Source organism: Drosophila biarmipes, chromosome X, assembly GCF_025231255.1.
Source record: "Drosophila biarmipes strain raj3 chromosome X, RU_DBia_V1.1, whole genome shotgun sequence".
Classification (NCBI taxonomy): Eukaryota; Metazoa; Arthropoda; class Insecta; order Diptera; family Drosophilidae; genus Drosophila; species Drosophila biarmipes.
The window spans coordinates 7,039,653-7,054,174 of record NC_066611.1 but is presented as its reverse complement, the minus strand read 5'-3'; the positions used below and the strand labels follow the sequence as shown (position 1 = coordinate 7,054,174).

The 14,522-nt window shown below is 37.5% G+C and overlaps 2 protein-coding genes across 6 annotated transcripts in view; one reads left to right on the top strand and one right to left on the bottom strand.

Moving 5' to 3' along the window:
• LOC108024295 (midnolin homolog) overlaps window positions 1-14,522 on the top strand; it is a 72,498-nt gene that overhangs the window by 17,923 nt on the left and 40,053 nt on the right. The window lies entirely within an intron of this gene.
• On the bottom strand, window positions 5,534-7,140 carry LOC108024658 (cuticle protein 2). 2 transcript variants are annotated; one of them, XM_017094719.3, is made up of 3 exons: window positions 6,779-7,140; window positions 5,842-6,051; window positions 5,534-5,765 (listed from the first exon to the last, which is right to left on the bottom strand). In XM_017094719.3, the coding sequence occupies exons 1-3, from the start codon at window positions 7,054-7,056 to the stop codon at window positions 5,651-5,653; spliced, it is 603 nt and encodes a 200-aa protein (XP_016950208.1). In that variant the 5' UTR covers window positions 7,057-7,140; the 3' UTR covers window positions 5,534-5,650. The 2 variants fall into 2 exon arrangements, with proteins under 2 accessions (XP_016950208.1, XP_050740687.1); XM_050884730.1 differs by having other exon boundaries at window positions 5,534-5,759.

Below are 14,522 nucleotides of genomic sequence, written 5' to 3'. Positions count from 1 at the left end.
ATGGAGAAGTGAGAACTACTGTCCAACCAACACACATGAGAAAAATCTCATGTTGCACATACAAAAAACCTAAAAAAAAGATATAAACAATTCCAAAAAATGGAAACACTGTGAGGGGTTAAGGGAGAAGGGGGGAGATCTTCTTCGTACGGTGGAATCAGGGTGTTATGAGGCTGGGAACCAAAGAACTCACTTCTGATTATGCAAAGCAAGTTATCAAAGCTTATAATTATAAGCTTATGATATACTGTATTAAATTCCCTCCCATGATTAAGTATTTATCAATATGTTCGAGTCATGTAATAGTTTGTTTTCAGAATAAGGTCATCACTTAATTCAATTCCATTTTTGTTATTATTAAAGTTGGGCTTCAGCTTATTTTTGTTTTCCCCCAACGTTCCGTGAAATCCGCGGCGTCACGCCGTCGACTTGAGTGCGCCATTCACTTCACTTTTCTTCACTCCGCCCGCCGCATAATTTGGCGCACTAAATTTATGTGCGCAATTGTGCTGAGTTGTGTGAAACGCCCCGAACACCAGCAGGATATTCTGCCCAATTCCACACATCTCCTTCTCCATTGCAGCATTTTGAATGTAAAACATGGCACTGCCTTTGTGCTGCTGATATGCGATGCACTGCTAGGAAAAAGGCCAATTTAACTTAAAAGTGTACTTTAATAAGCCAGTGCTATCGATTTTTTCGATTGTCTTCGATTAGTTCGATAATTTTGGACTGTTTCAACAGAATTACTATTTACAGTTGTGAAAGTATATAGAGAATATGCTTCAGGCTCTTATAATTCTCAACTAGTTCTTGAGAACAAAATGATTGATTGCAATAGTTGTGCAGTTGTTTGTCCTTAGCTAAATTTATTTTCGATTGTTTCGATTATTTCCATATTTTTTAATTACTAAATAAGAATTATTTATTCATATATTCTGAAGAAATATTAAAATTGTGTTCTAGGCCTCTATAATTCCCAACTGGTTCTGCACCAAACAGTTGCTAGAAAATATAAATTTTTGTTTTTTAACAAAGTTTTAAAATCTACATAAATTTCTTACGGTGCAAAACTGCTCACTTTCGTTAGAGGTCCTGCCTCGAGTTCTCCATTTGTCGCCGGTCTACGGTTACACGGATCCCGTGGATTCCGCCGCGGCACCTTCCTTATCCTGCGGGTCGAAAGGTCCTTTGTGTGTTATTATTCAAAATCCAGTCAATAATGCGAAACGCGATGCTAATTTATTACACCAAATACGCGCAACAAGATGCTCCACGCTTTTTATGCATGGAAATTTTATATTTCCCAAAGCTTTGGCTTTTCCGAGCAGTTACAATTACGAGCAGGGCATACCGTTGCCAGTTAACGCACACATATGCAAATTGTATGTATATATACCTCTGCATATAGGAAGGGGATATCCTATATATTGTGTGTGCTGGCTGCTTTTCAATTTTATCCCTTTTATTGGCCCTGCATTTGCTCCAGCTGCTTAAAATTCATACGCAAATACTTGGCGAAAGTTTTCAGGGGTGTGGGGTGGCAAAAAGGGGGGCTAAGCAGATTGGCAGGGGCCTGGCCAAAAGAGGGGGCTCATAAGATGCCTCGAGTCGTCCTCTTGGTCCATAAGGTCTCCCGTCAACCAGCTGCCAAAAGTTTCCTCGACGCTTTGTGCAAATTAGTTTATTGGAATTTCCTGTTTTCCATTTCGCTTCGATTTATTTCCTCTCGAATTGCAAAGGGGAGGGGAGCTTTTTGGCGGAAAACGAGGTGGCTGTGCGTAAAGATTTATAGTTTCCCCGAGATCTTTGTGCTTATTGAAAAGTTTTATGGTTTTTTATTCAATTACATACTTCTTTTCGGGAGATGTTTTGTTTGCAAAGGAACAAGAATTTTCTTATTATAATATTATTATTATTATTTATAGAGAAAATATATCAATAAGGTAACTTTTGGGCTTTCAAAACATGTATATAAAATAAAAAATAGTTTATTCAAATTAATTAGACAGTAGGTAATATATATTTTATATAAATAACCAAAAGATTACGTTATAACTATTTGTAAAATTCTCAAAATATCTAATAAAATATAATAATACAGATCAAAGCTTGTTTTACACAATATAAAAAATTATTGTTATTATATGCTTCTTATAGAATTTTTTAATATCACAAAAGACAGTTTTCTCCTTGGCCTGCTAAATTTATATTATTAAATTAAAAGCATATCTAAAGTATGTTATTGTTTATTGTTAATACAAACTTGATATAGGATACCTTTATATATCAGAAAACCCCTAGAGAGGGGGTTCGCTCTCCCCCATGAACTAAAGGCACTTTAGTTTGCTCCATAACTTGCTAAATTTATAATATTACGTGTTACACACTGTGGGAGCCGAAAAAGGGGGAAAATGGGGGCCAAAGTGGGGCCCACACACACAGACTATTAAAATTTTAATGAAAATGATGTCCGCTGGGACGGGTAACAACGTTCTCGCATTGCCAATGAAGATGACTCACCGGGCTGGCAAGGCGGGGAGAAGTGGGAAAAGCTTTGGCTAAGGCTAAATAATGTAACTGCCGAGGGGGAGAACGTGGCGAAAGGGGGAAATTGCGGGAAAAGCGGGGAAAATGTGCGTGCAACTGCGATATCAATATAAACACACACATAGCGAGGCACATCCATTCCAAATACAGGTGGATTAACATTGAAATTGACTGACACAAACGCAAGGTTCGCTTTTCTCAATTTCAGCCCGGGGCGGATTTGCACGCAATTATATTTCACATGTGGCGAAAATGAATTTAAGCTTAAAGTATGTATTGAACTTAGTAGTGGACAAGGCTACATTTTTTTTAGACAATATTTAACTTGAAATGAAATCACAAGGGCTCTGAAATCTTTTGTTGCGGTGTCTAAAAGTATGCCATTTTTTTTGTTTGGAAAACAACTGAGTTCATTTCAAACTCCCATTTTTATTGCATAATTTTAGGCATCGTTATAAGTGATTGCCAAACCAATAAGGGTGAAATAATTTATATAAATCTAACTAAAAAAAATATATATTAATAAGCATTTTGATAGCTTGCAAATTTGAACAATTATTTATAAATTTTTTAATGAATTTAAATTCTTTTTATATCGTAAGCACCTGACATTATACAAATAAGTATTTGCATTTCGAAACGTCTCACCTTTTTCACTCGTGTCATTGTGTGTGATTTTAGCAATTTCTTTGGCATTAAACTTGTTCGAAAGTGTGTGTTGTTGCCCCTGGCAAATGTCAGTACCCCCGAACTCCCCTCCAACGACACCCCTGAGTCGTCGAACGGGCCCCCCCCCCCCCACACGTTTAGGGGTTGCTTCTTCCCTGACGTTTCTTCGCTTTTTTGCTCGCGGCACAACGCCAAATCCGTTTAAATTTATGGCGTGTCATTGTTTTGGCATAAAATTAAGTGAGTTCATTGTGGATGGAGGGGGTGGAAGTGTAGTTAAACATGCACAGACATGCATGCAAATGATTGCAGTTGCCACACCCCCGAGAACCTCTGACTTTCCCGCCCCTCAGGATGGCGGACCCAGTTCACATGTTAATGAAATTCAATAAGCGCTGCCTACTTTCGGGCGCCTTCAGAACGATGCCTGTTCATAATGGCCGGTCCTTGGGCACTCAAAGAAATCAGATGCATCTTGAATGTGCAAAAATATTGAAAGTTTTTCAATTTGCGAAAAAAATATATATTGTAGATAATAATATCGGGTATATTTAGGGAGAAAATAATATTCCTTATTAAACAAAATATTTTTAAGATGCCTTTATAAATCTCTAAACTTTTTAATATATCAAAATTGGATTATTTAAAATTTGGAATATAATTTAAAAATTAGGTTTGAAAATCTCTTGTAAATTTAATTTTAGGTGTTTAAAAGTATGCAACACTTTATATTAACTCAAAACATGGAGTTTCTATATTCACTGCTCACTTTTAGACTTCTAGAATCGTATTAATAGTGGATGAACCTAGTGATATGTGTGGGACCCCCCAAAATAGAATGAAATAAATTGTAAAACATTTAAATTTTTGCCAGTGCTTGCTTCTCATAAAAGCTAGGATCTCCTGCCCGCATCCCAGACTTCTCCCCCTTTGCAATTGTTCATCTTCCCAAGCGAGGCCGCAACATGGAAAATAATTTATAAAATTCATAAGCGCCTTTAATTTATGTGAACATCCTTTTCCCCATCGCCCCCATCCCACCCATCTTGCTCCTTTCTGGGAATCCCCCTGATGCCCCGAGCAATTCAGTGTAATTTTAATTAATGCTAAAACGGAATGCGAATGCTAAACGACCAGGCGACGGTTAGAAAAAGGCAAAGACACAAGAATAGCTTGGGAAAAATCAACGAAAACAATTTCGGAAAAAAGAAATGAGAAGAAAGTTCAGAGACAATGCGAGGAGGAAACTTGACAGTAAAGCGGAGGATGGGAGGAAAAATGAGGGAAAAGCTGTGGGAAAAACAGGGAGCATTTACATTTGAAAAGGCTGTGAAAGGCTTTCCTTTCTTTTTTGCAAAGTTTTCGAATGATAAAGAATCATATATTATTTTGCTGTGATGAAGGCGAAGATTTGTAAGCACATCGGGCTATAATCATCTTTAAATATAATCCATAATAATTGAAAGTATGTGTATAATTTAAAAATGTATTTCTAAATCGATTAAGTTATCGATAATTATTTATTTATCGACTATTTTTTTTATTTAATGCCAAAATGTATTATAATATTTTTTTATCTCATTCAAATTTACAATAACCTAACCTTTGGCAACACAAATTATCATTAGATAATTATCAATAAACCTAAAATCTCTTTGCCCTAAAATATTTAAGTTGTGTTTTCGCACCTTTTTCTGAGCCTTTTTCCCTTTTCCTTCAAGGGTCTTCAACTCAAAGCTCAGAGTTGGAGACAAAAAATAAACAGAGCCTCAGACTTTGGTAAAAGTTGGCTTTACTTATGATTAATGCCTGGCGACAATGGCCAAAAAGTTGCAACTTTTTGGGCTCCAAAAGGGTGGACAAAAAGTTTGTAACGTGGCAAAAGTGGGGATTTAGCTTGTTTTGATTGCAGACTTCAACTGCTTAACTGCATATTAATTCGCTCCCTCCATCAAAACTCTGTGTTAGCATTGAGCACTTATTTTGGTTTTTGGCCAAAAGTCAAAGACCACAAAAAAGGCGAACAGCAAAGGGGCGTGGTAGTGTGTTCTTTTGGCAGCCTTTAGTGGGCGGGGCCCAGAAGTTGTTGGCTTAAATTAGCAACAAAGGCGGTTGCTAGATTTTCCTCTGGGTTTTAGATGTATATTTTAATATAAGATAGCAAGTTAAATAGCTATTAAAAAAAGGAAATGTAAATTTTCTTGGTTTAAAAAGGTATTGTTTTGACCTTTGAAATCCCTCATATAAAAGTTTAAATATATTTAATATAATAAAAAATAGTTTTACTTTTAAAACCAGTATAAATTCTTGATAATTTCCAAAAAGGGTGTCAATTTATTAAGGTTTACATTTTTAAATTCAGAATATTGGTTCCTCCATCGATTTTATCATCGATATACCATCGATTGTATTATCGATATATCATCGATTTTCAGTAGTGCCTACGCTGGCGGTATCCTGGGGGCAGATAACGGGTGGCTGGGGCAGGAGCAGGCACATGCGACGAAGCCGATCCACGATAGCCACCAGCTCCATAAGAACTGCGTCTGAGTTATGGGAAAAATATAATATTTATAGAAATATAAAATACTCTAGATACATAGTACATTTTGAGAAACTCACCCAACTGGGGCGGCGGGCACCGATGGCGAGACGGGCAGATGGGCTCCCTCGGCCTGGAAGCCGTTCTTATCGGCCTTGTAGTTCACCGTGTACTGCTTGCCATCATCGCCGGTGTAGGAGTAGGATCCCTGGACACCCAGCGATCCGTGGGGCCAGCCTCCGCGGAACTCACCGGTCTCATCGCGGTGGATTCCATTGCCGGTGTCAAAGCTGGAAAAAAGGGTTTAAAATTAGGTTCGTTAGGTGTAAAATTGTAGAAAAAAAGTAAAATCCAATTTATTTTGGCACTACTAGTTTATATTAAGAACATTTAAGTGTACCTTTTCGATTGATAGTTTTCTATTTACTATAGTTAATACTTTGTTTTTGGCTAGTGGTTAGATCGAAGATCAAATATTATTTTGTTGGGGTATATGTACACATATTAGGATTCAGGAATTATACATTATTTTTCCTATTTACTTCCTAAATTTTTTTTTAATTGGGATATAATGCTTTTGACATTCCAATATGTGTGTTGTCCTTAAAAACAAAAATTAAAAGTTAAATAAAATTAAAATTTTTGAGAAGAACCGTTCTTGAAATCAGGACGGAATTGTTCTTAAGTTTGTTTTTTAAGATAAAGCAATGTTAAAATAAAGTTGAAAGAGGTCTCGGAAACCGCTAAGATTTTATAATGATTTTGAGAATTTAAATTTAAAAGATTTAAGAACGAAAAGAGAGCTTTGAGAACGTTTTAACTTAAATTTAGTGTTTTCTTAGTGGAATTTTTCAAAAATATACATTTGGGAACTTCCTTGTTTTTGAATCAGGCAATATACCAAATTTGTATTATTATAATATTTCAATTTTTTATTCTAATTTTTTAATTTTTTATTATATTATTTTAATTTTTAATTATATTTTAATTATTTTATTACTCAAGTGGAAAGCTCACCCGAAGTTGTAGTTGCCGTTGGCGTCGCTCTGGTAGTCGCTCCTCACGATGGGGATCTGGGGCTGCTGCGCCTGGCGCTGGAAGCCGGGGGCGCCGGCGAAGCCTCCTGCTCCTGCCCCTGCGCCAGGACGAGCGTGTCCCTGGCCGCTGACGCCGTGGTAGTGCAGCTGGCTGGCCTGCGGGGCGGGCAGGTACCGCTGGCTGAGGCGACCGGCCAGAACGGCCGAGGAGCAGCCCAGGAGCACGAGGGCGACGGTCAGGCACTGGGCTCGCAGCATTTTCGCTTGCTCTCAGGAATCACAGATCACACGGGGTCACTTGCAAAACACCAAAAAAAAAACAGCAGATATGATAGATGGTATTCTCGATCTGGAAACGCTCGAACGGCAACTGCTGGCGAATCCGCTGGGGCGATTTGGTTTTATAGCCCCGCCGCCAAACACTCACACGCCGACAAACATTCCATGCTCGGCTTTAATTGTTTTCTGTTCAACTTCTTCTTTGCCTTTTTTGCTTGGCTGAGATTTTAGTTTTTTCTTTGTTTTCTTTTTCCTTTTTTTTGGTTTGTGTTTGCTTTGGCCGTTTAATTAGCCAAAGGCAGACGCGACCAGCAAACAATTTTTGGAATAGTTTTTTCCCCATCCCCCCAAGGCCCGCCCTTTTTTGGTTTTTTGTTGCTTCTTCCCCAGTGGGTGAGGCTGTGGCTTCGGCTTTCGGTCTGCAACCCGCTGAGTGGTGCATATTGTTAGTACATGCCACTTGGCACTTGGTCAAAATTCTGCGGCTAAACTAATTATATGTAGCAACAATGGGGCAGAGGGGTCAGCCCTTGGTGTTGTCTTTTGTGCTGCAATGGGCACTTTTAGATTTTTCCACTGTATAAAGGATTTTTACTTAAGACTTTGCTTTTAAAATGTGTCCGAACAAGAAACAGAGCAAAAATACCTTATGAACTATGATTAAGAGTGCTTTTGAAGCCTGGAATCACAATTATTTTGTTTTTAAATCAAAGGAATTCTAATGTATTTATTTCTTTTTATATCAATTAAACTAAAGATATATTTTGTTATCTTAATATTTATTTTTTCACACAAAAAAAGGTGTTGTCTTAAATAAGTTCAACAAAATACCACAAAAAAAAGGAAACAGATGCAAATTAAATAATAGATTTATAAAATTAAAAATATCATATATTTTAAGAAATATATTAAGGGAAAAAGGAGAATTTAGCTAAAATCATTTATAAATATTTGTATATTTTTCTATGCAAGGTTTTTGTTTATTATTGGAACTAGTGCAATTCAGAATAATATCTTTTCTACAAAGAATTTTGGAAAAATCAATAAATACGGTTCTTAATAAGTTCTGAAAATAAATTGAATAACAATAAATTAATGGATATTGCAGTGCAGAAATTATAGAATATTTTTAAAGCTAGCATAATTTGTTACTTTTATAATTGTACAATTCATACAGTTTTTTTGTGGACTTTGGAATCTTTAAGCTCCCTATACTTAATTCCAATTCTCGCTTGACACTTTTCTAATTTTAGGTTCTAGGCAGAACCATGATTCCATTTTTTTTCCCCAAATAATCTATGATCTCCGCGCCTGTCTGCCATTAAAGGTGGAATCATAAAAAAGATACGATAGATGCAGAGAGAAAAACACTTTTGCGGAGTTCCGGTTCGCGATTCGCCGGCTCGAGTGTTTGGGGCTACCCAAAAATGCCCTCACTCGAGGGCCATTACAACAAAAGTCGCCGCTCGATTCAACTCGAGGGGCATCAAAGTCGGCTGCGGTGATGATGATGACGATGATGTTGATTGGGATCAGTGGATGTTGATGAACAGTTGATGATGGGGAAGAGCGTGGACGATTAAGATCTGATGATGTTGTATGGGCCGAAAACGGTAGCAAAGTTTGGCGAAATTCCTCAATGGATTTGTGAATAAGATTTATGACAACTAATAGGTGCTGAAACAGCTGGCGGTATTGGAGGGTTCAAAAGTTCAGGGTCCAAGTTCTGTGGAACTTAATTGGGTTTCTTGTCATGAAAATTACTCAACTATCTTTGCGAAACGGAAGTAAAAACATTTTAACATATTAATGTTTCACTTTAACACGACTGAACATAATAAATGGGTGTGAAAACGATGGGGGATCCTAAATGAGTGGATAAGTTCAAGGTGATCGTTCATCTTAGGCCACTTTCAGCTGAGTCAGTTTAGTTTTACTTTCCTCATTTATTCGCATCGCATTTTCACCCACCAATGAAGACCTATTCAACGGGGATTAATGTTTAAAAATACTTCTGCAGCATCATCATAAGTCGCTGGTGGATTGCAGTTGAACCCGAAAACCGAAATAGAAATACGTTTGAAACTGGTTTTCGAGCGCGCTTATTATGTTTGTTAGGATTTCCCACCGAAGAATATTGTACAAATTGAATTCTGTCCATATCCGCAATTATGATGATAATCGCGTCGAATTTGTTATTGTTGGGGGTATTTAATAATGGTTAATAATAAACAACAAGCGCTGCAAAACCAGCCATTAATTAATAATAATAAATGATGAACTAATCAAATAAAAGCGTGAAAAGTGAAGCTGCGATGTTAATGATTCTTGGGGCGCAGATCATTCATTAGTTGGTGCGTGTGCCCAGTTTGGTGGTGGAGTGCAGCCACACTTGTGATAAAGTACAGCCACACTAAAGGCGAAGTACAGCCACATTTAACTAACGGGCACCCAGTCAAGTGCAGCCACACTAAAAGCGTCGCACATAGACACCAATTGAACGCTTCGCTGGCGTCAGAAAGTGCATAATGCACAGTTAGCCGCGACACTCGCTAATGGCTCCTCATTATGTTCCATTAGCGGTGACTGTACCTTGTCCGCAGTCCATCCCCCTCCTGTTCTCTCTTAGTCTCTCTGTCTAACCCACTGTTTCCCTGCTTCACTCGATAGCTTCATAATTTATGCAGCTTGGCAAAGTTTTCGTGTAAGACGGTCCGGCTTAAGCTCTTAAGCGGATGTAATGCCAGTCGCAAATGAACTTGTAATTTACAATGCATCTGACACTGACAACTGACAGGCGACTGTACCCAGGTACTCGATGCTTGTGCTCGTTTTTTTTGCAGAGGGTACTTGGTCACGGATTCTTGTCTGAACTTAATCTGGAGTTTTAAAGTGAGTTGGTTAGCTTGGATGATGAAGGAAGGTATTTGCTAATTCTGGTTATGCTTGATATAACGTGTACTTGGTTTCAGAGGTTAGAATGAGTCATAAATACGTTTTTGGTATTTTTTTGCAGTATATTTTAAGTAGTGACTCATCCTGAAAAATTTCAGTATTTATAACTAAATATGAGCTTTCTACATTTTAAAACCTAAACAAACGTTTGTGCGGATTATATTTTTGCAGAACTTTCAGCTGGTTTGCAGAAGATTTGGCTTATCCCCCCCAGGATTCACTCGTCTGTGGCTAATTGAATCATGAATGAAACCGAACTGAAATGTGTTCCTTTTTTCCCAGTTTTCATTTTCCGGGAAATTTAAGTAATCGCCTTAAAGAAACGAGATGGATGACAAGGAGAAAGAAAGTACGGGGGAAAGTAAACATTTGCCTAGGCCAAGAGCCTGTTCCACTGCCAACGTTCTCGGCAGGATTCTCGATGGCATCGCGATAAGAACTTCAGTGACGTCGAAAAAGAAAGTGCGGAGTGCGGGGTTGGGTTGCGAATGGCCTGTCATCGCTCTTATCGCGTTTTTCCTCCGCTTTTGCGTCCTCATCGACTTGTTATTTCCGTTTATGATTTTTCCTTTGAACTTTTCCCTCCGTGGCGCAGCACAAAAATGTCAAATTCAGCTATTTGTTTAATTGAAAATAAAGAACAGGGGCTGCCCGGCCGCCCCTCATACGGGGCGTGTCCAATTGTTGTGTGTCATTAATTTAAATTAGAGCCTGAAGTCCCGATTTCCATTCCACACCGATTTGCTACTTCACTGGCTGCCTTAAACTGGGGTGGGAGTCGAAAGTCGGTGGATTATGTGATCAGCTAGATAAAGTAAACTCACGGGGGAGTTGTGTAAATAGCCCAACATACTCCCTGAAATGCAGGGGATTAACTTGGGAACCCCCATTATACCATTTTAAAGGTTAAGCAAATTTACTAAATATTTGCATAGAAATCTTTTCTTTATATTTTATATTTGGTATTTTCTATTCCTGTTTTTCTTGTATACAAATCCCCATTATATAATTTTAAAGGTAATGCAAATTTTACTAAGTATTTCTAACTGAAAGGAATATGTAAATGAGGCTTATAAGTATTTTTTCTATATTACTATACATTGAAATGGGAATAAATTTGAAAAATCTAATATATTATTATACCTAATAATAACAATAAAATAAATTTAATATTACTATATTTATATCTAAATGAAAATAAATTAATAGGAAATTTTAATATATATATATATATATTTATAATAAAAAAAATTCAATAAATTTAATTTTTTAAATATATTTTGTTTCTTTTCTTTTTCCTTTTTTTTTCTAAAATTCCCCTCATTAGACCATTTTAAAGGTTATGGAAATTTTACTAAATATTCCTTTATGCATAAAATCTTAAAAACTGTATGTACATGGGTCCCAAAAATGTTTCTTCCTAATTTCTTATACATTTAAGAAAACAAATTTATAAAGTTCATAATAATCTTTGCCTTGCTGTTTTTCCTGTATCCTGAATCACATTAAAGGTTGCTAAATATTCTTAATATATAAAATCTTTATATAATTCCTATAGATTTAAACAGAGAAATTTAATAATTTCGTTTCTTCCCTTCCTGTTTTTCTTGCCTCCCCCCAAAAAGTAACTTTAACTTTGTTCTTATCGCCTTCAGCCTGGCAACAATAACAATTTGTTGCTAATGCACATTGCTGTTTGTTTAACCCACACACACGCCGACCACCACCCCCAGCACCTTTCCCATACAGTCACCCCCAACCCCTCCCAAAAGTCGACATCCCCGCCCCTGAAAGGCTGTGGGAACATGAGCTAAACTACTCATTAAGCCAACTTTGGCGTTTGTCCATACGAAACTCAAGCGATTTGTCCAGAGTTCTGAGCAAAAAAAAAGGGGGAGATGCGATGCCCAGATGTCAGGGGCGGGGTTGGGATAAGGTTTATCCCCAGAGCTGTGTTTGATTAAGCAATTCCAGGCGGAAATTAAATGGACACGCAAAACCAACTGTGAGCTGGAAAAGCTGCTCCAAGGATCACTACCAGTAAACACCAAGGAAAAAAAGGGTCATCCTGGGAGAGAGTTGGGCGGCTTTGACCCCCCTTGGGCTCGTCTCTATCAGACTTAACTGAGCAGCGCTCAAGTGAGAAGATTAAATCGCCATAAATATTAACTACAGTTGTTTTCCCATTTGGAGGGGGGTTTCCATGGGTGGTGGCTCGGTCCACGTCCAGGTCTCCACCGAAAGGTAAGACAATTCGAAAGCGCTCGCCTTGATTTAGCACCGGAAGGCACGCACACCACGTGCCCCGAGTTCGAGCCCCCATGGCCCCCCCGGCCCAACCCACTTTCCACCCCCGCCCCTGCCCCTGCCCGCCGGCGAGTGTACAAATCAAATGATTTATTGGACCACGGTCAGTTTGTGTTGTGGCATGCGAATTTGGAGCATCTCGCGTGAGAGGTCCACCAAATAATTGAAACGTACGTCTGTCAGTCGGGGAAAAATGGGAAAACATGGTGCAGGGCGAGGGGTCGCTGGGCGGGGACATCCACCTGGTGCGGAAGACCCGCTGCCAGGCGTCTGCTAATTGCCAGCGGGGTCAAAGGTGGTGGGGGAGTGCCAGGGCTCTTGATGAATTGCTTGATTCGGTTTGGGAGAACCTAAAATACCAGCTTTAACAAGAAATACTTTGCTATAAATATTATCATTCCATCTGTGTAGATGTTATATTTTAATAAATATCTTAACTCCACCTCAATTATTTTGGTAAATATCAGTATCAGAATTTTATAAACGTAAAAACCAAGTATTTCATAAAAATATTTAAAAGTATATGAAATAGTGAAATTTAAATATTCGTTTTTTATAACATTTTTGACAAGCTATATATCATATATAATACAATATAAATATAATTCCTAGTACTTTACAAAAAATGTTGACAAGCTTTAAATCTAAATAAAATATACATATAATTCCTAGCACAAAAAATGTTGACAAGCTTGGAATCTAATAATAAAACAATATAATATAATTATAATTCCTATAACTTTAAATAAAATTAAAAATGTTAACGGTTCAAGTTCAGCTTAAAATGGTCTATTGTGATCTATATAAAATACATTAAAATACATATTTTGTAAAAAATATGGCTTATACATCCATATATATAATATAATAATTTTTTTAGGTTTTTTAATGACAAATTCTTTGATTAGAAAATTAGTTATTCCCCATTTTATATTCAGAGTATCTCCAATGGATTATAAGGATGCAAAAATGTAGCTATAGTAATTGAATTTTTCCGAATCCTGGTTTCTGGGACAGCAATAAGTTTCGCCCAGCAGATTGCTTTTGAGTTAGACGCAAGTCATTAGGCAATAAAGCTGATGCATAATCAGATTTCAACTGATTTCGAGCATCCATCGGAGGCGTCCTGCCCCGCCACCCCGCCCCCGGCCTGTGGCCCAGCTGGCATTCAGGAATCAACCCCATTTTCAGTTAGTTAATTGCCAATATTACACAAGTGCCACATCCAGAGTTGCCGCGCTGCGCTCTGAAGTATGCTATGCTAGGCGCTCATACGATCCTTCGGCTTCGTTCGGGTGGGCTCGTCTCTCTTCGTTTCGCTGCGGCCTCTCGAGGGCTTCCGGCGCTCTCTCTTCATCTCTCTTTTTCTGCTTTCCGGTTACAGTTGTCCTGATAAGTCAGAGCCCAACCGGTTAAAAATATTTCTATGTTGAAACGTTATTAATATTTACGATTTTTAAAAACACATGAAGGTTCGCTTAAGAAATAGTAAAGTTTTTTTTAGTTTGTGTAATTTTGAAATACTCCTGATTTATAATAAGGAAATATTATGAAGTAAATACATAAAACTCACCATTACCTCGAACTTGCTTAAATCCACTAAAGAAGAAGAAAAAATAACCAGTATGTAAATAGATATAGGAAAATATATATTATTAATTCTTATTTTGTCTCTACTTTGTAACATAACTTTTCGACCGCACTGCTTGAATCAGTTGCGTTGCAGAGTTGCCACTGTGCGCAGAATTTGGAAACCGGCAACGCAGGGCGCGCATCTCTGTTGTTGTCCTTCTCCGGAATCCTTCCCGTTTCCTCGTCCTTTCTCTCCTGCCCAATCTTGCGCTCTGTTGTGGGTGCCGCCGCACGTGACGTATCCGCATCCGTGTGCTTGTTGTTATACCCGGTACCCGTAGATTACGGGGGTACGTTGCATTCTATTCAATTTAAACAATATATGAAAAATAATTTATAAAAGTGATAAATATTTTATTTTTTATGTTATCTAGTTACCTTTTTATTTTACCTTTTACCTTTTTATTTTCTTTCAAAATATTTGTTAATTATTGCCATCCTTATTATATTATATCTGTCATGATTTTATAAAAATAATTAAAAAATATTTTAAATTGAAATTAATTGATTTCATACCTTATTTTGTTGTTTTTGTTGTTTTATTTAATTGT